This window comes from Thamnophis elegans, chromosome 2, assembly GCF_009769535.1.
Source record: "Thamnophis elegans isolate rThaEle1 chromosome 2, rThaEle1.pri, whole genome shotgun sequence".
NCBI lineage: Eukaryota > Metazoa > Chordata > Lepidosauria > Squamata > Colubridae > Thamnophis > Thamnophis elegans.
The window spans coordinates 89924294-89949623 of record NC_045542.1 but is presented as its reverse complement, the minus strand read 5'-3'; the positions used below and the strand labels follow the sequence as shown (position 1 = coordinate 89949623).

At 42.6% G+C, this 25330-nt stretch overlaps 1 protein-coding gene across 1 annotated transcript in view; it reads right to left on the bottom strand.

The window, feature by feature from the left end:
* Positions 1–10653: 10653 nt before the first annotated feature.
* The window catches only part of MAML1 (mastermind like transcriptional coactivator 1), a 39680-nt gene continuing 25003 nt past the window's right edge, over positions 10654–25330 (bottom strand). Inside the window, 6 exon segments of the mRNA XM_032210517.1 lie at positions 10654–13364; positions 13367–13880; positions 13883–14112; positions 15298–15412; positions 16462–16715; positions 24761–25330. Coding sequence (XP_032066408.1) covers positions 13147–13364; positions 13367–13880; positions 13883–14112; positions 15298–15412; positions 16462–16715; positions 24761–25330 — 1901 coding nt within the window. The 3' untranslated portion in view covers positions 10654–13146.

Here is a 25330-nt window from a genome sequence, read left to right as displayed (position 1 = left end):
GGGTTTGTGGTTTTCACTGGGCAGACAAATGAACCAGAATGAACCTCACTGTAAAAATAGCTGAAAAGGAAAAGGTAGCTGTGGTTATCCGAGTTTTCTCTCCAACAAGTGTGCAGCCCGAATTAAAATGTTTTCAGTTTTATCTGAAATCAGTCGAATGGAGTTCTAGGAAATGAAGAGCAAGTTATGTATTCAAGTAAAAGCTGTATCTAAGGTATTAGTACTTTGGAAGAAACAATCTATTGTTCATTTGTAGCAGTTAATAATTAACAAGTATTTAATGAATATTTAAACTGACTCTCTTTTGAAAGGAGAAGCAAGGAATACTTGTTATTAATTCATGAAATTAACAGTATAACATGGGATTTTTCACATTTGTTTGTTCTTCCTTCCTTTATTCCTTTTAATTAAAATATAATACAGTGGTCATGCTTTCTCAAAATAAGCAATGTCACAGTCCTTTGGGAAGGGTTTAAGGAATAAAGTACCTTACATCTTTTTAAGCGAGGGGTCCTTGTTGCTCTCTGAGCTTGGTTGTTTTCTAGCAGAGGTTTCATTACTCACACTAGGTAACATTATCAGTGCTAATAAGGAATGGCGGTTGCTTTCAGTTTATATTCTAATGTTTTTTTGTTTTCTTTGTGGCTTGTTAATGATCTCTTTTGCACAGTATTGTAGATGTATGGCTATGTACTGTGCAAAAGAGGTAAGCCAAAAAGGGAACAAAAAACAACAACGAAACACTTCCTGACCAGCAATCAACACCCAGATGAGTAACATCAAGATTTACCTCAGACCAACAATCAAGAGATAAACAATACCCGATCAAGGAATTGTCAAACAAACAGTAAACAGTCCAATCAAACAATCTCTGAAACCACCCCCACCAACATTGAGAGGGCAAGCCACTAGAATATAAATTGAGATTCCTTACTAGCACTGATGGTGTTATTTAGTTTGGATAATGAAATGTCTGCAAGAAAAAGGGCGTTGGTAACTTACCTGATACGCCTCTTCTAATAAGGTGGAGAGAGCATCTATGCATGGGTTGACACTGTCCGTGTTCTGATTGGACTGAGTCTGATTACTAATTAATTAACCACTATATAACCCACTCCATTAGTGGTACCGCCCAGTTTTCAGGTGAAGAAAAAGAAAGACAGACTCCTCATGTTACCCCAATAAAAACAAATTTAGTAAGTCAAAGAACAAAAGATTACAACATGTAATGGAACCCCGAAGGGCCCAAGCTCAACTTCCAAAGAACAACAACCTCAGGAGTTCAAGGAATATAAGGAATATAAAGAATACAAGGAACAGACAAAGAAGGGCCGGGGCTAGATGCTATCTCCACCTTTTTAGAAGATGCATATCAGGTAAGTTACCAACGCCCTTTCTCAATAAGGGTGGAGATAGCAACTATGCATGGGACATACCCAAGCCCCATAACATTCAAGGGTGGGCCAGCGACTGTTCCTGGATTGGTCTAGCCAAATGAACCGCCTGGAGCACTCTCCATCCGAATGCAGCTTCAGCCGAAGCGAACTTATCAAGTTTATAATTGTGCACAAAGGGGGAAGGGGAGGTCCATGTAGCCGCCCTACAAATCTCCTCCAGAGTTGCTTGTGTTGCCCATGCCATTGTCATGGCAGCGCTCCTGGTAAAGTGGGCCGTCACCCCAACTGGTTTTGGTTCCTTGTGTGAGTCATACGCAGCAGCAATATACCATCTGACCCACCGCCCAATGGTGGCTGTAGAAACCCTCTGTCCCAGGGAAGAATGGAAAAAAATAAACAGGGTCTCTGAGTGCCTGTGGCCTGCCGTGCGCTCAATGTAAATGCTTAGCGCTCGACACACATCCAACTTGTGCCAGCCATGTTCCACCTCATGAGTGGGAGAGGGACAAAAATTTGGAAGTACAACCTCTTGAGTGCGATGAAACCAGGACCCCACTTTAGGTACAAAAGAAGGGTGCATAGATCCTCCCTCACAGATAATGCATGCAACTCAGAAATACGTCTTACCGACGTAATGGCCATCTTCCAGGTAAGTACCAGCAAGGGCACCTCCCTCAGGGGTTCAAACGGTGGATAGATTAGGGCTTCCAGGACCTTGGCCAGATCCCAGATTGGGTACCGATGTACCGCTGGGGGTTTGAGGTTGACTGCCCCCTTTAAAAATCCCCGGACGTTGGGATGATGTGTCAACGATTGACCCCCGCCCCGGATGAGTACACTGCTAAGGGCCGCCACTTGACACCTAAGGGTGTTGAGAGCTAGCCCCTTTTCCAACCCATCCTGCAGAAATTCCAGAACCTAAGAGATGGTAGACTGAACTGGTGATACCCACGCACCAACGTGAAAATATTTTTCAGGTTGCATTATAAATGCAGATTGTGGACAGCCTCCTGGAGCCCTGTATGGTGGAAATGACCCTCTCAGAAAGGTTTCCTTCCCTCAGCATGATCCGCTCAACCTCCAGATGGTTAGCTGCAACCACTGGGGTTGTGGATGACGGATCGACCCCTGGGTGAGAACAACCCGATCCGGTGGGATTCTCCAAGGCCTTTCTACTGAGAGCGACCGCAGGTCAGTGAACCAAGGGCGCCGAGGCTAGTGAGGAGCCAGAAGGATGACCTCCGCTTCCAGATAGATGATCCTGCGGATGACCCTGGGGAGAAGAGGGATCGGGGGAAATGCATAAACCAACCCCCTGGGCTGGGGGCAGCGAAGGGCATCCACTGCTTCCACCCCTGGTATGTTGAACCATGAGAAAAACTTCGGCAGCTGGGTGTTGTCCACGGTGGCAAACAGGTCGACAATGGGGAACCCGAACAGTCGCCTGACGACCTGAAAAAGACAAGGGTGTAGATGCCATTCGGCTTGGTCAACTGTAGATCTACTAAGCCAATCCACCGTGATGTTAGTGTCACCCAATATGCGTTCAGCGGAGATGGACTTAAGGTTCTCCTCAGCCCAGGAAAATAAGAGGTTCGCCTCAACCATGAGGTCACCAGACCTAGTACCCACCTGTCTTTTGATCTGAGCCTAGCCGTCATATTATCTGTAAGAATGAGGACATGACAGCCCAAGATAGAATTCCAGAAACTCAGTAAGGCTAACCTAATGGCCCGCAGTTCCAACCAGTTAATACTCCTCTCAGCCTCCTCACTTGACCAAAGACCCTGGACCATTTGGTAACCCATATGGGCTCCCCAACCATGAAGGCTGGCGTCAGTGGTCACTGTCACTCTATCGACCGCCCTAAAATGGCATCCCATCTCCACAGCTGAGGATCTCCACCAGTCGAGCGACTGACGAATTTCCTTGGGCTATGAACCCTGGCCAAGGAAGCACTGTGGTTGGCCTTCTGGTAGGGGAGAAGGAACCATTGCAGCTCTCTCGAGTGTAACATAGCCCAGGGCACTATGGAGAAGGTGGAGACCATTTTGCCCAACACCTTGGATAGAGTGGCCAATGAGCTGTGACTGCGCAGCATCTTTGTTACCAGTTGCCTAAGGCTGTTGATCCGGTGTTCACCCATGTTCCCTCAGGACTCTTAATGAATACCTGGGGTGCGGAGGAAAGGCCAAAGGGCAAAGCCCTATACTGGTAATGGTGTGACCTGTAGCAAAATCGCAAGAATTGCCTGTGGTCCTCCAAATAGGTACATGCAGGTAAGCCTCTGTGAGGTCAATGGAGGAAAGAAAATCACCTTCACAAATCCCCTCCAGGATAGTCATCAAGGAATGCATCTTGAAATGCCTGTATTTAACAAACTTGTTTAATCGTTTCAAATCCAAAATGGCCCTCCACCTTCCAGAGGCCTTAGGTATGACAAACAGAATAGAATAGAAACCCCAGCCGGCTTGACCAGTAGGTACCTCCTGAGTAGCCCTAATATCAAGCAAATGCTGTATGGCGGACTGCATAAGGGATCTCCTCTGGGGATTGTTAGAAACTGGACAATGAATAAAAAACTTTGGGGGTGTAGAAACAAACTCCAAGGCCAGACCGAACTTGACCGTGGCCAGGCATCAGTGGTCGTGATTTTCCATCAGTCAGCGAAGAAATGCAACCTGCCACCAATGGAGTGCTGACCCTGCGGTAGTATCGGTTACCGCCTCCATGAAAGGGGCGCTTAGACTGGTTACCTCTCTGCTGCCGAAACTGTGGCTGTCTATACCTCTGAAAGGTTCCCCCCTGTGGGCGATATCCTGATGGGGAATACTCTTGTTGTCTGCCAGACCCCCCCCCCCCATATTCCTGGTTGCAAAAGGTTTGCCTCCTAGGATAAGGAGTTGAACGTGCAAACCCTCTTTTAGAGTTGGAGGGGAGGATTTTACGCTTATCCTTACCCTCGATCAAAAAGGGAGTGAGAATCCCCAAAGAGTGTGTAGGGTTCGGACGCCAAGCACCACTTATGTTTGACCTCCGTCTGCCACTGTGGCAGTCACAAGAGCCTGTGTGATGCCACCCATGACGCCATTGCTTTAGAGGCGAACCGGGTGGTGTTCAGAGTGGCGTCCGCTGTGACTTGCACAATGGCAATAATCTTATTCAGATCCTGGTGGGACCGTGAATCCCCAACCGGGATTCGCCCCTGCAACTGCTGCAACCAGCTGAGGCTGGAACGGGAGAAGGAGGCCGCTGTCGAGGCCTGCACCACCCAGGCAGCTGCCTGGTGGCCCTGCTGGATGACCTGGTCGGCCCGTCAATCCTCAGGTTTGAGGATATCCTCCCGTGCCCCCGGCATGATGGTATTAGTGTAGAGGGCTGTCATGGGTGAGTCAATTGTGGGCCATAATAACGCCTTGTTGAGGCCGTCTGCCACGTTAGAGAAACATTTGTCATTGGCCGATGGGGCTGGGCCTGACACAGGCGTGCACCACTGGCGCTGGACGGCATCGACAAAAATTTGTGGGGCCGAGGCTTAGCAGTGAGAAGATGGAGTTTCAGGCTACTCCTGAAATTCCTCTATACCGAAGGATTTTTGGACGGGTTCTTTGAACCCTAGCTGTCCCGGAGAAGACAGTGAAGGTGAGGAGAGACCCAGGACCTCAGAGATACCCGCAAATCTCTGGGGGGGGGGTATTAACTCCTCGTGCCAATTCCTTTCTGGATTAGCTGCGTGCTAACTGAAACTGCAGGTTGCCCCTAAGAATGCTAGAAGTGATGTCATCTGGTAAGCTGATTTTATTATCCAAGAGAGACTGTTCGCGTTAAAAACTTAAGATAACTGAAGCCAAAGAACAGGGAAATTTAGCGGCGAATTGGCTTTTTCTAATGGATTTATGGCTGGTGGTTACTTTACTTCTTAAATGCTTCAAGAAACTCCTCGACACCCTCCCCCCTCTGAATCTCCTTAAGTGGATCGTAAAATTTATTTTCTACTAATTAGCCCGTCACGATTCAACACTTTTATTACTTTACTACTCGGCTTTGTTTACAATCACAGCCTGTGAGAGACTAAGAAGTCTGTGGGGAAAAAAAAGAGTTTGCAATTTTTAACTGCGACACACATCATGGCGTCCCAAAATACCTCTAAGATTTCATTTCAGAGACTTTTTTCCGCATGTAGAGGACTTTTTGATTCTTATCAAAGACTGGAAAGAAAACTGGATCATCTGATTTTAAAATATGAAGCAAAAACTGAGATTGTTGAATGTTTAAATGCTCCTGAAATACAAACGGAAAATGTGAGAAATGGTGTCTGGTCTATCTCAGAGGAAGAAAGGAGGGGGGAAGCTATAAAGAAGACTCATTTAAAAAGACAGAGTGCAGGAGGAATGGAAAATCCACCCTTGAGAATTAAAGTTAATTTGGAAAATTTTACAAGCCCAGGACAACATTATTATTATTTCGTCACTGACATTCAGAGTCCAAAGGTGCCCAAATATCTTTGTCTGGATTTGATTATGAAAACATTTGGTAAATTTATCCAATGCGTGGCAATTGGCTGGAGAGGATCTTGCTATTGGAGAGACACTGGCTGATGGATGGAATGGATAGTAATATATACAATTTGGAACTGGCTGATAGATTGAAGAACACAATTGAAAACTAGTTAAACCTAATTGCTTTTTCTTGTAACAGATATAGTTGAATAATAATTGATATTGATAGTAATGTATATAATGTGGAGTTGATATGATAACTAACAATTGGAAGATTATACATAAAGAGTATTAACTACAATAATTATCACTATTAAAAACTAAATAAAATACATACAATCAAATGTTAATCAATACTGGGAAAATGTTATGATATATGATATAATTAAATATTATGGATGTCCAGCTAAAATAGGATATGAGGACTTGATGATAATAGAGGATTTTATAAATAAGTAAATGAATTGTCAGCATGTGTTATGGATTAATTATGTAATGCATAGCTAAGGATGAAGGATGTTTAAATAACCATAGGTAATTAAAACTGGAGGTATAATGATGTTGATATGGCAAATATTCAAGTTAAGATATTTGAATTAATATGAGTTAATGGAAGAGAAGCACCAAAGCATGTTGTAACCAGTTGATATACTTCTTTTTTTTTCTCATGATAGACACCTGTGTTTTGTTTCGTTTTCCTGCCTTGTCTCTTGTCGTTTTTGTCTTTTTTTGTATTATTTTTATTCTTTATTTTAATTTTTATCTTTTATCTGTCCTTTTTTTTTTCTTTTTCTTTTTGATTTTTTCCTCTCCCACCGGTGTGGGCAGGGATTGTTCAAGATTATTACTTTCATCAATATTGCTAAATAATAATTACAGTTAAATGAAAATGGATATATAATAATGCCTTAGTTAATATGAGTTATGTTGGTTGACTGTGGAGATGATGTACTAAAACTTATCTGTAATTGATTGATATATTTTTTACAGATGTAAAGAAAGATGTGTACCTGTTTTAAACTAAAATTAAAAAACATTTATTAAAAAAAAAAAATTGTGGGGCCGGAATGGTGTCAGTTTCCAGCTTGTGTTCGATAAACCAAACACTGGCAGGTTGGGGCTGGGACGCGGTCTCCTTTGCTCTCTGATCCCCCAGCTCAGATGTAGTCTTGGGCTTGCAGAGTAACGGTGTGAACAAGTTGGGTGGAAAGAGGCCTGTAAAAGAAGGCTTGCCTGCAACTGGCCCCTCCTCGTCTGACAGCTCGACATCTCTGATTTCGCCCTCCTCAGAGGTGGGGGATGAGCAGTGGTCAGGCTCAAGCATGTGGGCAGAATCTGAAGCCGTCGGGAAGCCTCCTGCACGTGCCGGCCCCTGAGCTGCTGTGGGTAGTGAAGCTTTCTCCCTCAGGCCAGCTGCGATCCCTTGCTTTATAGCCTCTGTTATAATATCCTGACAAGCAGGAGGCATGCTTTGTATAGTAGTGGGAGCATAAGGGTGGGCACAGTAGTCTCTCCCGGGCGGGGTGAATGTGGCCTCAGCCATCCTGCCTTGTCCTTGTGTGCCAGGGGTGCCCCAAAGGCCTGCTGTGTTTATTGGCAGCATTGGACTAAATGGTCCCTGAGCCAAATTTAATTGAAGTGGGGGCAGTGGGCTGGGCGGTGGCGGTGCCCGCAGATCTTTATCAGAGTGGCACTGAGAGAATGCTTACTCTTTGAAGAGACCTTAGAGGCCTTCCTTGCCTTGGAGCCTTTGTCAGAGGATCCCTTGTGTGCTGGCTTTGATGAGGCATCAGAGGTGTGTGTGTGTGTGTGAGGAGGGGGGGTTCTCCACCACAGCCAGAAGGCTAGGCTCCCCCAGTGCCGCTTCTCTGCCCCCATTAGAGACTGACTCTTGCATGCTGCTGTCAGCCATGCTGCCCAGGGAGCTATAGTGAGCCTCAAAATGGTGTCAGTGACTAGGCCAGCCCTGGCTCTGCCCCTTTTTCAAAATGGCATTCGTGTCTTTTTTTCTCTGCAGAATCAAGGCTTTTGCACTGCGCTAGGCCTTTGGAAGGCCTGGGAGGAGCACGGAGTGGGCTGCAGCCCCTCAGTGGTGTTTCGGGCGCTCCCCCCGCATGGACGGCTGTCAAAGGCCTCTGCCGCCGTTTCTCGCTGCCGCAGCAGTCAACCACAAGGAGCAGGTGAGATGAGAACTCACTGAGCCAAGCAGGGGGAGAGCGTTAAGGCTGTGGGCAGCAGTCCTTACTTCTCAAGTCCAGAAGCCCCAGAGCTCACCACAATGGAGAGCAGGGTAACAGATTCGAATTTAGGCCTCAGTATTTATCCTCCCACAAGTATAGAAGAAGCAAGGGGTAACACGACTGTCCCAGACTAGACTGAGTCGGAAAACTGGGTAATACCACTAATGGAGGGGGTTATATAGTGGTTAATTAATTAGTAATCAGACTCAGTCCAATCAGAGCACGGACAGTGTCAACCCATGCATAGATGCTATCTCCACCCTTATTGAGAATAACGAAGCTCAAAAAGCACAAAGGACTCCTCGTTTCAAACTACAAATATTCTCCTTTATTGGTAGCTTTTTAAGCCTTAAAATTTCCTATGGATTAAAAAAAAAGATTGGTTCACTTTATGATGCCATCCTTTTAGTGGCCGCTTTCTCTGTGGCCCTTAGCATGCATAATACATACAAAAAGAATTGTACAAGTGTTCTTTGATGGGAAGTTATTCCTGGCTCAGAAGAATACTATGGTCAAGATTATCCAAAGCCACCAAGATCAAGATCAAGGAGCACAAAGATGGATGCGCCAATGCCTTCCAGGCTCAGCCGCAGTTCCCTCAGGAATTTGGGTTGAGAATTTGAATCAGCCGATGGCGAATTTGTTTCGTTTATGGCTTGAAAATGGAAGAGTTTAGATGCTGATGTGGGTTATTTTGCATGCTATGGTTTTTTTTGCTTTTAATCTTGTGTGTGTTGTCCAGAGATGTGTGGCTATAAAAATGGTCTAAATAGAAAGAAAAGAAATAGTACGTATTGTTCATTGTTCTATGCAAAACATTATTCCACAGCTTGAAACAGGAAATAATGGATGAAAGTAGAGTACAAGCCGTACTGTATACTCAATTTTCAGGAGTGTCCTGAAGGAAGATCAGAATGAGAATGAGGTATGCAACCTAACTTGTAAGGGCGGATGGATATTCATAATACAGGCATTTGCTACTGAGAAGTCGCCCCCAAGCTCTTCCCGCCCATACCTTGCAGAAATGGGAGACCAAGTTTCTTTTGGGACATCTGAGTTGGGTTTAGGATTCCAGTTGGGAGTCCTGCAGATGCCCGGATGCCAAACCATGTTCTTATATTTCAGAGATGACAGCCAGCATATTGAATTGCATCTGGAATCTAAAAGAAAGCCAGCACAGAGCTTAGAGCACAGGTATAACATGCATAAAGCAATGTGTGCCAGCTAAAAGACAAATTGCTGCATTCCAGATTAATTGAACCTTCAAATGAGAGCCAGTTTCTGTTTCTGAGGGGGAAAAGTTTTCATTTATAGTTATCTTCTGATTATTTCCCTCCCTTACATTCTGAAGTAGTTTAAAAAAAAAAAAAACAAAGCAAGACCAGGCTTTTCCAAAACAGTTGCATTAATCTTCATGGCCAGACATATAAAATTGGCATTAATCATTGTCTAGCACTCTGTTAAAAAATAAAAATGCATATTTAAAATATATACCTAATGTTGACGTGGAAATGCATCCATGACAAATGGAGGCCTTAAGCCAGTGCTCTGCATTTGGCCTTGCTACATGTTTCAGTTTCAGATCAGCCAAGGAATAGAATGAAATGAAATTGGCTTTTGGCAAAAAAGAAAAGAAAAGAAAAGAAAAGAAAAGAAAAGAAAAAGGATCGAGAGAGTATCCATACCAGTTCCAAAGATAACAGAAAACTATATTCATCTCAGGATATTAAAAAAGAAAACACCATAACAATGTGTTCAGTACACTAGCAAAATATTTATTTTTTAATAATGACATAACAGAAATGAAAGGTTTTTGGTGTGCCACAATAATCGTAGTTAAAGAAAAAAAATGGGATTAATGGACTCTTTATACATCTCAATGTCAAAAAAAAAAAAAGGTTAGCATCAAATCTGAACTGTTCACCATTTAAACAAATGTAAAACGTATAACCGCCCCCAACATATATATAAAGAATTATAGTTTTAAAATCTATAAAAAGTAAAAATATACACTCAGAAGATCTAACTTTTATTCAGTCTTTAATATAAAACTGTAAACATTTATTTACACAAAGAAAATGTGTAGAATAGAAAAACTGAGCACCCTTTCCATTTTGCGGGGATTTAGGAAGGCGCTTGGGGGGGGGGGAGATCTTGGACAGGTATGATTTTTTTCCACACCCTTCACCAGGACTGCAGCCTATAAATAAAACCGAGGCAACAGGCCAGGCAAATTGAGGGGAGGGGGGGTGTCTTATTGCTCTGAAGCTGCAGCGAATAGAAAGCACAAGTGCAGATATTCAATGATGAACTGCTACTAGTGATTGATGGGAGTGCCCTGCACTTAGCCCCAGCTAGCTTCCATGTTCAAGGATCACTGCACGGGACATTTTACCTCTTCTAACATTATGCTACATGTTCAAATCTGAAAGAGTTTTGTATCGACTGAAAGCAACAATTGAAATCAAGTTGAAGATATAACGTGACTTACATTTTAAGAACATTTTGATTTTTTTCCCCCAATTTTGAAAGGACAGTCAATCCAAAATTATTTCCAGCTAATTTATTTCACCAGAAGGCATTTGTTACCCTTGAAAGATTCCAGATTACAATTCTCATCAGTCCAGCAGCAGGGCAACTGTGTGTGGAACCATGGGAATTGTAATCCAGGATACCTAAAAAGCAACAAGAGGCTTATTCCTAGTTGTATGTGCTGCAGCTGATAAAACCTTATGTAACTAAACAAAGACACTTTGAAACACAAAGTGACTTACATTTCCTTCTGACCAAAATTTTATCTGATAAATTAAGCTAGAATGGTATAAAACTCGTAGTTATTTTTTTCTGCACCTAAAGAAGAAATACGAAGAACTCAAATAATTAAGAAGTATGAGGTCTCAAGTACCTCCACAAACGAAAGGAAGGCACACTGGTGCAAGATTACCAAAACACATAACAAATATACTTTATCTCCATTTCAAATCTCTTCCTCCCAGACCCCAATAATTTTTCCATGGTCAAAAAAAGCAGCTACAAAGATTACAATATTTTCCAGCTGACATTCATTTTGGATCAAATCTTTGATTGAATTGAATTCACTGAAAAAAAATTAACTCAATTGCCGATTTATGGAAAAGATTAGTAAATGTAACTCTAATCTAATTTACTTACAATATAGTGACACCTATATTTTAATTATTAAATTAAGCAACTCTTATTATAAAATGATTTTTTAAAAATATACACTCAATGCAATTTGCTTCAGTCTGGACATATCAGTAGTGGAACCATTCATTAACATGCAGTTTTCACCATTATTCCCCATCAATTATCCACCAAAACACAAACATCTCTTTAGCATGGCATACTTATCTTGATCATGGATGGCAACCATATACAATGAAAGGAACGGGAAAATTAAATTAAAAGTAGTGTTAAAGCAGATTGTTTTCCAAAGTGCACATTTGAGAGAAACACTGCAGATACAGTAAAATATTTTCCTATTGTTCATCTTCTTTCATCTCTTCACTGTTCCCCCGTCCAAAAAATCCCAGATTCAAATATTTCTATAAATTCTCCTGAACGTATCTGAGGCAAAGGAAATTCTATGATTCTCAGTTGCAAATGCTATGAAGTAAATGAAGAATCCTTATAACAGGAGGTAAATAGCCCTGTTCATTAAAGAACAAAACAAAACCTCGAGTAGGAACAGAGAGGTATCTATGCATCTAAAACAACTTTCAAATTGATTACCTTTATAACTAAAGGTTAAGGCAAAAGGTGGTTTGTTGGCAAGCAGAAATTCTTTTTGGTAACACATTAAAAATAATTCTCTTTTCCTTGCCATATAAAGAACTAATTTTACACATCCAGGAAATGTGTCTCCATGGAACATGATGAATTAGCAGCATTTATTTCATTGGAGATTCGTCTTTATATTTCTAAAGAGCTTCAATCACCATTTTCCCCAAGCGTCTCACAATTGTTAATTTTTTAAAAAAAGTATAGTGTGCCCCCCATCTTCCTGTGCCATTATTGCAAAATTTTCAGTCAATAACTCCCAAGGCATAAAACTTGCTTCACCTGCTTGACAAAGACTAAATCATCCTATCCACATAGTACAGTATACACATGGCAACAAAAATACTGCTAAGAATGAATGCCCTCTGAATCAAACAGAGAAATGTGATGTGGTGTGATCAATCCAACTTTAATGAATGCAGGAAAGGAGATAGAAAAAGTGCACACACTTGATTTTAAGTCTGTTTCTCCAATTAAAAAATAACTAAAAAAGAAACCCCCCCCCCCCAATAGCAGAGTGCAAATTGCTTAGTTCAGTAAGCCATAAGCCAATTAAGACCAGGTTCCCCAGTTTAGACCTACGGCAACCTGCTTCTGGAATTGTTGTATTAGTTAAGGATCTCCAGTAAGCCCATTATCAGTTATTGTGAATTCTTATATCTGGTTTGCTAAGAATGTTGGCACACATTGATTAGATCATCATTCTCCCTAAACTCAGGAGGATTCCACAAAAAAACAAGGGCTATACACATTCTTTCCTTGAAAATGGTGGCAAGGTGGCACTTTTTACTATTTAGAGATCCAAATTAGGATAAAGAAATCTATCAAGTACTATCTGTAAGAAAGAATACCAACACTTAATACTTAAAGCCTATTCCTTGTTGGCTTACTTTCTGCACTGCAACTGCATGGGTTCACATTTAAGTCTTCAAATGTAAAACACTGGAAAAAAGTTACATTTTTGCTGGGCTGTTTGGGGGTACGCACCAAACTGTTTGCATATGTTGTGTTCCAGACACACTACAGAGATGACATTTTTTCCTAGCAAGCCGGTGCATCTTTTTTATGTTCTGAGACCCAGAAAGAAGGAACTCCAATACATTCCCACTAGAGCCTGTGAGTTTTCAATGACACAGGTATTTGGTCCAAAGATAATTTGTAATTTTAAAAAAATGATTCAGGGAAGAAAACAAACAAACAAATTTCATTTCAGTGATTCCCTAATAACTCATCCAAATCATTCATCCACTCTTCTGAAGTCCTGCTTTTCAATAAAGTGTCTATGAGGTCTGTATCTCCCGTTAAGTTCTGTAGTCCATTACCTCCAGATGGGTTACTGTAGGCAAAAGGCAATTCCTGATTAGCTGTCCTCACAGGATAACCTTGAGTACAGTGTAGACTGGTTCTGCTGGACAGCTGCTGATTTGATTCTGGCTGAAAGTCAGATCTGGGACAGTTTGACTCATGCCTTGCAAGACCTGTTGTGACTGGACTGACTGTTGAGTAGGAGGGTTTGTCCGCTGCTGGGCCCCTAACGGCAGAATCTGTCCAGATACAGCTGAATTCATGGGTGCTATTGTCCTGCTGGTGTTGAGGCTTACCTGAGGCATTCCTTGGGCAAATTGTTGACTGGGCAACTTTAAATGAGTCTGCTGCATATGGAACGTGGAGCTGGCAGTAAACGTCGCTAAACCATTATTTCTTTGAGCCTGATTGTTCATATTTGATATAGCTTGATGCTGCCAAGATGTATTTTGGGCCCCAATTGCTGGCATTCTTGCCATCTGAGGCTTGGATAATGTAGCATTTAGTGCTCCTTTATGTTGGTGAGAAATGCCTGAATTTCCTAGTGTGTTCTGTCCGTATCCAGCAGGAAGAGCAGTGCCCTGAGCCAAACTGGGTTGTCTTTGCATCTGTGGCTGACCATTGGCAGTTGGATTTGCATGTTGTGAACCATCTGGGTCATACCAGATGCCATGCTGTATAAATTACCTCGATGAATATTCTGCAGACTAGCATATTGATTAACTGCTCGATCTTGCTGATTACTGCTTGATGAGACAGAATTGTGCCCTGTTCCAATCTGAATCATGTTCTGATTCTGAGAAAACATTCGTGGACTGCTGGAGTTGGACTGGCCTAAATTATTTACCCCTGTCATTGATGGAGATGAACCTGTAATATAAGATTACCAACATTAGTGATTTTAAAATCAATCCAAACATTCTCAGAATATTTGATGCAACATTCTGTATATGTAACATGCAATACAGTAGTTTCTAGCTATATTTAGGGCTTGCTGGCTTAGATCCTGAAAACTTCTAGTGGGATGAGCTTTAGAAAGGTTATTTTCTTCTTCCTGCCAGCCTTCTGAATAGCCTCTTTTAAATGTTTTGTGTGACTCTGGAGGCTAAGGGAAGACGTCAAAAATTAAACAAAGGCAGCTTTACTGAGCATCTCTTTCCTTCTATTATAATAGCATACTTTATGTGTCATACACATCTCAAAAAACACAACTTTTCATAAAATTTACTGTTTTAAATGCAACTGATTAATCTGGAATATATTGTACAAAGATACAACTACCGTATTTTTCAGAGTATAAGACACACCAAGATTTTGAAGAGAAAAGCAAGGGTTTTGGTCTCCTTGCATCCGGTTTTTGCTTTCTCCAGCCCCAGGAGCACTGCAGGCCTCCCAACTCCTCTGTGCACCCCATTTTTGCCAAAAACAGTTCTGTTTTTGGCAAAAATGGATCCACGGGGTGGGGTTTCGGGAGGCCAAAAATGATTGTATTCAGTGTATAAGACGCATAAACATTTTGACCTTTTTAAATGGGGGGAGTGAGACTTATATTTCAAAAGTATGGTATTTAACAATGCTGATTTCTGTTCCAACCAGTTAAATGGGCATTCTGTTTAATCTGTTTCAGGCAGAATCCATGAGATCTTTCTCAGAACATGTTGATATTGTGCAGGGTCTGTGTGTGTGTGTTTGTGTGTGTGTACACACACAATAGATATATCTTGTGCCCTTTGATAAAAGACTGACTCATTTTGGAACAGCTTTTTGGAAGCTAGTTAAAATCTAATTATTTTGGAAAGCTTTGGAGTGAATGTCATGTTGTCAGAGCTGTTATATGATTTTATTAACTTGAACAATTAATCTGCATTTATTGTGGATATTTCAACTGTCTATTTTGTAGCTGTTGTCAATCATTAGGAATCACACATTACAATAGCACATGTATTTAATAAATAAAACAATACTATCAGACTATATTTTGACTACAAAAGAGCATTTTAAATATAACTCATGTCCATCCCAGTCCTTCATATTTCAACCCCACATCCCCTTTACCTGGGAACTGGCCCAACTTGTTGTTGATATGGGTTTGTGTCTGATCTTGATACTGAGGAGGTGGTCGTGTCAAATGCCTCTGGAGCTGTTGCTCCTGATGATGCCTCTGTTTCTCCTAAAATGGAAATCCAGGTTATCAGAAGGATGTTTCTCCACACAAAGCATCAGATGTAAGCTTTATTGTTGAACCAACTAACCATCCACTGCTTTGATTGTAATATAACACCAATTTTAGAAAATAAAATATACTTTGTATGTAAAGGTAATGTGTGCATCTTAAAACACGCAAAACAAAAGGGATCAGAAAATGTTCTGAGAAAAAAAATACTTTATGAGACAATATACTTAATGTGAAGAAATTAATGTAAACATTCCTTGGATCAAGCTTCATTTAGAACAACTTCCCTCCATGCAGTTCTTAGTAGTTTGTCACTGCCTTCCTCCAGCATTCTTTTTCAACTCAATGTTCAAATGAGACTTATTAGTCTCTGGTTTCATACAGAACTGCTTAACAGAAGCATTAATACTGTAGTTTGCTACGTTTGTTACTGTGAACTGTCTACATAGCCTATTACTTTGTATTTGCTCTTTCTAAATGCAATGATAGATGATGGGGATTACAATTAGGTACTGGCTATCTTTCTCAATAACTACCAGTATTACATTAATCAATCTGCTTTTGTCAGGGGCGAATTGTCCCATTCCATTCCCTTCTCCATCATTTCCCTTCCTGCCCCTTATTAAAGTTGTCTTAATCTGTTTTTAAACTGTCCACTCCTAATGTTTCTTCTTCGTTTCTTAACACCTCCTTTATCAGCAGAAATGTGCAGTTGTGGCCAGATAAGAATCCATACTCATCCCTAAATTCTGGAAAGAGGGATCATGTAAGCCATTACCCTGACTTCTGCTTAGACCAATTTCAAGGCAGCCTCACAATAATGAGCAACTATCCCCAAGAATGTCCTAGTGCAAGTCTTCCAAATCCTTTCTGATTTAAAGGCATGTGTTTGAGGGGTGGGTAGGAGGGAATCCTACAAAATCTGTAATAAGCAGTACTAGCCTACTCTCATGTGGTAAACATAATATGCAACCTGATTATTTAACATAATCAAGTACTGAATATTCCACTACATTGGCACAATCTTTGTCACAGCAATGTTTTACCTGTTCAGCAAGAAGTTGCCTCTGTCCCATTAGAAACTGTTGTTTCTGTTGTTCTAGTAACAACTGCTTTTGTTGCTGCTGCTTATGATCTAGTATCATCTGGTGCTGCTTCATTACAGCTGCTTGCTGCTGACTGTTGAGATAAGCTGCATTACCATGGTTACCTGCCATGGAAACATTGGGAGGCTGTACATTTACACCAGAGCCAGGAACAGAAACAGGAATGCGAGGAACACCAGCAGAATGATTTGATCCTATAAAAGCAGAGACAGAAATTGGTTATGCAACAAGGACATCATTTGAGAAGAGCAGTATCTCCAATTTTTATTGACCACAATAATGAAAAACGTATTGAGTATTCACTACTACACTGTGATTCATGAAAAAGTATAATCTAGCATAACTTTGTTTCTAAATGAAATGAGCCAAAGTATATGAAATGGCTTATACAGAAGAGCTGCCACCTAGAGGCAATCTGAAGAGATTTCATTGCAAGAGGCAGTTCAATAAAGATCAAATTCCATGTAGACTCTTTCAATAGGAAAAAAAATTAAAAGTAAATAACTAAAACTTTTCAAATAGACTCCTATCTCTAGTTCAATGAGGATAATATCACATCCTTCCTAAACTGGCTAGTTCAACAATTAACCATTAATATGGTTAAGACTTGAATACCCATAGAATACAGGTTCCAAATATTCAGCTCAGGCAGAATTGTTCATAAATAACGTTAGATTCTTAATTGATGCAACTACTTTGGACAAAATCAATTGTTTTGGGAACAGGGAAATAAGATTTTTAATTGGTTTCTGAAGCAGACCTTGATTCACCTTGGATCTCCTCAAATTGTAATATTTTGAGTGAATGTTTTATTCTACTCCTAAATTTAGTGGTACAAATTGTGTGGTTTCCTTTCTTAATTATGCCTGTACGTTATATCAAGAATGCAACGTTTGCTATTATGTGAATTTGTTATGTATAAATGAGAGTAAATCAGACTAATTGCATTAGCTTAGTAATAATTTTGATATGCTTAAATATTTGGTTTTCCATAACCAAGAAATAAATTTTATACAAGATCAGCAAAAGAATACTTTCTTTTAGGTTATGCAGTAATTAAGGTTATGCAGGTTTTAGGTTATGCAGTAATTCTTTTGCTGATCTTGGTATAAAACTTATTTCTTGGTTATGGAAGATAAATGAAAGAGGAGATAAACAAATGGTTTAGCATTTCTTGGATATTTAGAGTAAGAGAAATTTGAATAAGATCCTTTAACTCTGTTGTTATTTCTGAACTCTTTTTATTGATATTCCTTTATGTACTTTCAAACAACTTTATATGCCATTAATTAACTTTCTTTGAATGGTATCTATGAGAACCTACCATGCATTAATTACTATTACAAGTAGAGAAAGATGGATTTCACTTTCAATTCAGCAATGGGCATTCAAGTGAAAGCTATAATTCGACCCAACTGAGATTTAGCAAGTAATAGGATCCTTGTTTTTTCAGGGATCAGTTTCTAATATACAGAAACATACATGGACGGATTTCTGGCTCAGTGAAAATCCCAACTCTAATATTAATATACAAATAAATAATATTCATGCAAGAATACATCAAATTTTGGCAAGCTTTTGGGTTGGAATAGGTTTGTTGCCATTCTAATTACTTTCTTCCAGAATTTGCTACATAGTATTGAATCAAAGGTTGCTTTTAAATAACCTGGCATAATCCATTAAATGACCACAAATAAAATTTCATGGAGACTAAGAACTAAACTCCATTATCTTTAGATTTCCATCAGGTCATCCCTAAGGAGGAGAAAATTAGGCATTATAACAGGAGAAAACACTGTGGCATTGATTTCCCATCACAATATAGCATTAAAGTTACCAGTGAATATTGATACTGAATTTGAAAATTGAGAAATTGACCATTGGCTTACCTGAAGGGTCGTTCTCTGTGCACTGCGGGAGTGTCCAAGCAAGGGTTAAATTCTTCCCACTGCCCAAGGACTGGATTGAAAATTCTTTGGCCACGCCTTCTGCTCCTTCTAGCTGCAGTTTTTTCAATGAAGGCATGGTTCATGCAAGACGGCTGTTCACACGGTTGTAGATCCACCACAAGGAGCCGGATCATCCAGAAACTTCACCCCAGGGTGGAGTTGGACACTCCCTCAGTGCACAGAGAACGACCCTTCAGGTAAACAACGGTCATTCTCCTGTGCACTGCTTGGAGTGTCCAAGCAACATGCCCAAGCAAAATGTCACTAGGGCAGGTGCAACAAATGCGGCCCACAATGCTAAAATTTAAGAGTTGGTGGAAAGAACACTCTGCAAGACACGTCTCCCGAAGGCCGCATCCGCAGAGGCTATTTGTCCAATTCGTAGTGTCTTACAAATAAAGAAGGCGCCGCCCCGGTCACAGTCTTGCAGATCTCCTCAATTGAGGCCTGGGTAGCCAAGGCAGCTGTGGTGGCTGCGCTTCTGGTTGAGTGCGCAGTCAGTCTGGAAGGTACCAGTCTTCCCTGATGTTCACAGGCGAGCGAAATACAAGCTTTGAGCCAGCACCCAAAGGTGGATGAGGAAACCTTGCAGCCCATAGTCGCCAGCTAAAATGACCACAAACAAGGTCTCAGAGTGCCGGAAGGATGACGTCCGCTTAATGTATCTCTTCAGCATCCATTGCATGTCGAGGATGTGCCAATGGCACTCTCTAGGGTGACTAGGCCTCGGGCAAAAATTCTGAAGTATAAGTTCTTGAGCTCTGTGGAAGTATGAATTGACTTTCGGAACAAATGAAGGGTCTAAACAAAGGACAACCCTGTCATTAAGAATGAGACACAAGTCCTCCCTAACTGACAGAGCCGCCAACTCAGACACTCTCCTTGCCGAGGTGATGGTGACGAGGAAGGCTGTTTTAAATGAAAGATGTTGGATGGACGAAGCCCGGAGAGGTTCAAACGGTGATCCAGAAAGAGCCCTGAGCACCACTACAAGCTTCCAGGTAGGGTAGTGATGCACCACCTGCGGACACAAGTTCGACGCCCCTTTAAGGAAGGCATACACGCTGGGATGACGGCTGAGTGGCTGATGGGAATCCACGGACAAAACGGTGGATAGTGCTGTAATATGATGCCGCAAGATGTTCGGAGCCAGTCCTTTATCGAACCCCTCTTGGAGGAAGTCCAAGATTTGTGGAAGGGACGACGTGAGTGGATCAAGCTGATGGAGAGCGCACCACCCGGTAAAGGCATCAGTAGATTCTGGTGGTGGAGGGCCGCCTAGCTGCCTGAATGGTTCGGTATGACCTGGCTGGAGAAACTGGCCCTAGTCAGGAGGTCCCTCTCAAGTGCCAGATGGTCAGTTGGAGCCACTGCTGCTCCGGGTGACATATAACCCCCTGGCTGAGAGAGACCAAGTCCTGCAGGATTCTCCAGGGCTGAGCGATGGAGAGGCTGGTCAGGTCAGCGAACCAGGATCTTCGCGACCAGTAAAGTGCCACCAGTAACACCTCTGCTCGCTCCACCAGAATCCTCCTGATGACTCGAGGAATTAACGGCAATGGTGGAAAAGCGGTAAAGGAGGCATGTGGGCCAGACGCAGTTGAGAGCGTCCACCCCTTCTGCCTGCGGTGAGCAATATCTGGTGAATTTTCCAGAGTGGTGAAGAGGCCCGAATCTAAGAGATAGCTGATGAAACAGGTTTAGGTGAAGACGCCACTCCGACTGGTCCAGACTGGTGGCTCTGCTTAGCCAATCCACTCGGACATCCCTTGGAAGCCCAGAGCTGGTGACGACCCATGTCTCGAAATGGTTGCCTGTTCTGAGCTGAGCTCGGTCTGATCCCTGAGAATAGGGGCATTGAAAGGAAGAAGAGGATGAAGATGAATTGGACTGTAGCTCGGGCCGCTCGAAAGGACTGCTTTCAAAAGGAGGATCATCTGCAATCCGGTTTGCGGGAGACGGAAGGCATGACCTTCCGCTTGTTCTTGTTTTCAATTAGGACCGAGTCCAGAGCATCCCCGAACAGTTTACCTCCCCTGAAGGGAGCGGAAGCAAACTTCCACTTGTACCTCATGTCCGCATTCCAATGGCAAAGCCATAGGAGCCAGCGGGAGATGATGTTGGAAGCCATGGCCCTAGAAGCGAACTTCGCTGCATTGAGGGATGCATCCGTAGTATATTCAGCTGCCGCCAGTATTGTATTAAATCCTGATGGAGCCTAGAATCCCCATGCGGAAGATGGGTGAGCAGCTGGCGAAGCCAGGCAATGGAGGCCCTGCTGAAAAGGAGGCTGAAGTGGAAGCCTGTATGGCCCACGTCGCGGCCTGGTGGGTGTTGTGACACACCCTATCTGTTCTCTTGTCCTCCACCTTAAGACCTTCCAACAGATCAGGCAGAAGGACAGAATTAGAGGTGAGGGCAGCCACAGGAGCATCGATCTCTGGAAGCTTGAGGAGATCTTCTATGCTAGGTTCAACAGCGTAAGCGGCTTGTCCATACCCAGGGTCGCCCAGGTTCCTGGCTGTACCCACTGGCGCTGCACTACATCCTTAAATAACTTAGGTGTGGGAACTAATTCCTGAGCCTGAATATTCTCATTGAATAACCCCCCACTGGGCCAGCAGAATCAGTAGACTCCTGAGTGATGGGAGGAGCCACCTCCAGGTGAGTAATGACCTTTGCCTTGTGCAAAATTGATTTAAATAGAGAGGGCTTGAACAAGCCAGCAAAGGCGGACTTATCAGGAACCAATCCCTTGTCCTCCGACAGCTCTGGTTCTGCAAGGTCCTCCTCCTCTGACACTGACCAGCACTAACGACGGAGGGGGGAGGTGAGGAAGGCCTGTGGGCCTTGGACTTGCCCTTGTGCCCATGCCCTGACTTAGCATCCCCTTTCCTTGAGGCCCCTGGGCGATGCCCTGGGAAATTGCAGTAGGGATCACCTCCCACAACTCAGCCGAAAGGGCGGGGCCCTAATCCTCCCACTGGTGGGTCCCTGCCCTAGTGGTGGCTGTTGAAGAAGGCCTGCAGGAGGCAGAGGAGGGAGGGGGAGGAGAATCGCCATCTTCAACTACCTCACAATTGAATAGATCAGCACCCCCACCGATAGAAGGAGATCTGGATCCTCCATAGGACTGGTTGAGGAAAATGCTTGGGGGTCCCCCCGCAGGAGGATAGGGGAGGGCCTGGCTGAGAAGGTCCCTGGCTCCCCGGGTACTGTGAGGTGTCCTCACAATGAACTTGTGCAAACAGTGATATTCTGCCTTTGCACCTTATCAAATTGCCTTTCTGAGGACATGTGGCGCTGGCATCCACCCTATCCTGGCCTGTTGTCTTCTTCCTGGAATAAGGGCACCTCCCTATCTCCCTTATGGCCTACCTGGCAACCCTGCCCGCCTTACTGCTATAAGGCCTGTCCTGCCAGGTGGAGGGCCCTTCCTCGGGAGCTTCCACAATGGCATCCTTTCCATGCTACCAAACTGCGACAGCCGAAAGTGGAGAAACTGCGATCTGTCGGGGGGGGGGGGCGTGTCAGATGGTAGCCCCACTCACCCCCACGATGAGGAAGGAGCAAGCGCGTGCCAAATGGACACAGCGCTGCCAGTCCAGGAAGGTAGGTTCACACGCTGGAATCCAGCAGATTTGCAGCAGCTGGGGGAAAGGTGGCCTGTGGAGGATGGCAGCCGCCAAGGCCTCCGAGTGCTAAAGCACTTGCCCTGAGACCGCTGCAGCATTGAGGAGTTGTTCTGCTGTCTTCTGAAGCTCCACTGGCAATGTGCCCCAAAATGGTACTTTTGGCGGGACCCCCACCCAAATGGCCACGCCAACCGTAGACATGTGCACGACCCAGGGAATGAAGATGACTACGCCTGGCCCAAATGCGCGCCGCGTGGTCGTCCGGTCTCTCAACGAGCCTCCCTGGAGCCGGACAGGCTGCCAAAGCCTCGGACTATCCCGTGGGTGAAGATGAGCCGCAGCGGCAAAGCTGCTCGGGAGGCTGAGGAGCTCACTGCTCCGTCTGGAGTGAAGAACTGGCTCCTCACAGGCAAGGCAAGGAAGAGAAACCAAGGATAACTAATCTAACTAGAAATGATAAGTAAAAATAAAAAAATCACTCGACTAAGTAGTAAAAAAGAGAAAAAAAATCAGCTAAGGCTATGAACATCCTGAAGGACTTGGACTGAATTGAAAAAACTGCAGCTAGAAGAAGCCAGAAGGCATGGCCAAAGAATTTTCAATCCAGTCCTTGGGCAGTGGGACAGAATTTAACCCTTGCTTGGACACTCCAAGCAGTGCACAGGAGAATAAGTCAAGACAATCCTATCTATTGTAAAAGACCGTTGGCTTACCTGAACAGTTGTTCTCTGTGCGCTGTGGAAGAATTTGAGATGGGATACAGATATTTATCAAGAAAAATCTACTTGTATTGATTTTTAAGGGAATATTTATAGTTGGTTAGTCACAATAAGGAATTAAGTACCTACATACCTATTATGCTATTGTGTAACTTTATGCAAAGTACAGAAAAAGAATAAGCCAAAGGAATCACGTCAGGCTACAGATATTATCTTGTTTGCTTATCATAGTTTTGGAGACTGAAGCTTTCATGTAACATTATTTTAGAAAGTCAGAAAAAGTATAGTCTAAATTTCTAGCCTTAACTGCATTTTGGTCACATTCAACATTCCTTGATAACAGTATAAGTACAGCATCTAGAAACATCAGTGACGTGCAGTCAGGGGAGACTGGGGAGGCACAGCCTCACCAATGTCAAACATGAAAAGGAAAAAAAATGTAAACGTGAAAAGGCGAGTGCTGAGGTTAGGCTAGCTAGCTGCTGCCTCACCGTGATGACTGCCTGTTTAAAAAAGCCTCTAAAAAAGCGCCCTCTACTATGAGGCAGGGAGAACTGCATGCCTCATCTAGTGTGCACTTTTTAGGCGCTTCGAGCAGAGTAAGCGAGGGTTAAAAGCCTAAAAAATCCCGAGGTAGTTGGAGGCACGCGTTCTCTGCTCATAGTAGAGGGCACATTTTTAGAGGCTTCAACTCTGTCATTCTGTTTAACGCTTCAGCGTCGCACTCACTCTTCCTCCTCTTTCTCCGTTTCTGATGCCCCCACCCCCATGCTCCCTCTTTTCCTTCAAATTTCCTTTTTTTTCTTTAATAAATGCAATGCTCAGGCCTTCTCTCCTCTCCTGCGACACCCACTGACTACAGCACTTTCTTCGCCGCCTGAGTTTGCGGCAGAGCTCAGGCGGGCGAAAGAAAGCGCTTTAGTCAGTGGGGTGCCGGGGGAGAGGACTGCCTCACCAGCCATAAACCTCAACGCACGTCACTGGGAAAGATATATCTTATTTGCTGAAATGGCCTATTAACATACATTGTCAGTCAATATTTGATTTGGTCTTTTGTTGTCAGAGAGATCAGAAACAGGATTTTTTTAGCAATTTAAAGCAAGCTCTTCGGAGCTATTTCATAATGGAATGTTTCAGGCTTCTTTTTCTTTCCCTATTTCACTTTTAATGCAATCAAGTATGTCTCTGTGTATTTCTTCTTTTGTTAATCAGATTTAGTAAAATATTATGTAACAAATATATTCCCTATTCTGTTATCTTATTATAGGGGCAATAGGAGAACAGGAAAGTGAGCTATGCGAGAAGTATACATGCAATGAATGCATAACAACAATATGTATGTTAGTGTGTCATTCAATAGGAGATGGCAAATACTGATATGTTGTTCCAACATTTCCTTGATTACCACAAGCATTTCATTTTTGGAGGTAGACAAGAGGTAGGTATCTATTGAAGTTTTACAGCAATTGAAACAAATAGTTTCCCTGCCCTAAATTTCATTTGGTCTTGAACATTCACTTCATCAATAATATTTAATGACCTGTGCAGGTTTGTGATAATATCCATGGAGTTTTTTCACAATTAATAAAAGCTATATATTGAGCTTTTTACAATGAATAAAAACTATAATCAACTTCCAAAATTCAGTTTGTTTTCTACAAGACTAATAATTTTCATTAAAAAAGCTATCAGAAAAAAAAAGAAATTTCCTTAATGGTTAACAGATTTTGAACTGTACACTAATCCTGAAAGAACAATTCAGAAAGGAGAGAGAAACTACTGGTATATACCAAGAAAGTATTTTAAGTAACTTTTCCCACACTGTTTTTTAAGTGAAAGGTTGATTCTTCTTAAAATGAAACTTATAAGGCTATTTACAGCATATGCTATGAAATTAATTAGTATATTACTATACCCAACCAGCTGCTAGAAACACTTACCTGATTGTGTGGTATTAAAGGCCTATAAGCAATATTTCCAGACTTCTTCATTACAAATATCCCACTCTGCTCATCGCTCATATGAGGCAGCGTAGACTGCTGATGTTGCTGAAGATATGCTAACATAGAAGACTTGTTTTGTCCAGGTACTGTGATTCCTTGCCCACATTCTTTGTAATGTGAAAGAGGTTTTGTATTCCCATAATCTAACACAGAGTTTTGATTAGATGCAGAATTCTGATTTATGTTGCTTGGCTGATGGCTTAGCATATTTCCACCATGATAATTACCTCCTGTTCTAGGAGAACTCTTGTTTGGCATATTGGGTATCAGGAGTTTTTGGTTACTGAAGTCTTGCTGGTAAACAGAAGGACTAGTTGGATTTTCCATAGTGTATGAGACAGCCAATGGACTGTGAGAAGGTCCAGATTGTTGCCAACTAGAAATTTGATTGGATGGGTGGACCTGCTGTTGGTTCTGCAACAATTGATCTCTCTTTTGCTTAGCAGCTATTTGCTGTAGCTGTTTAGCAGATGACATCTCTTTGGCACTCCCTGTAGTTTTCC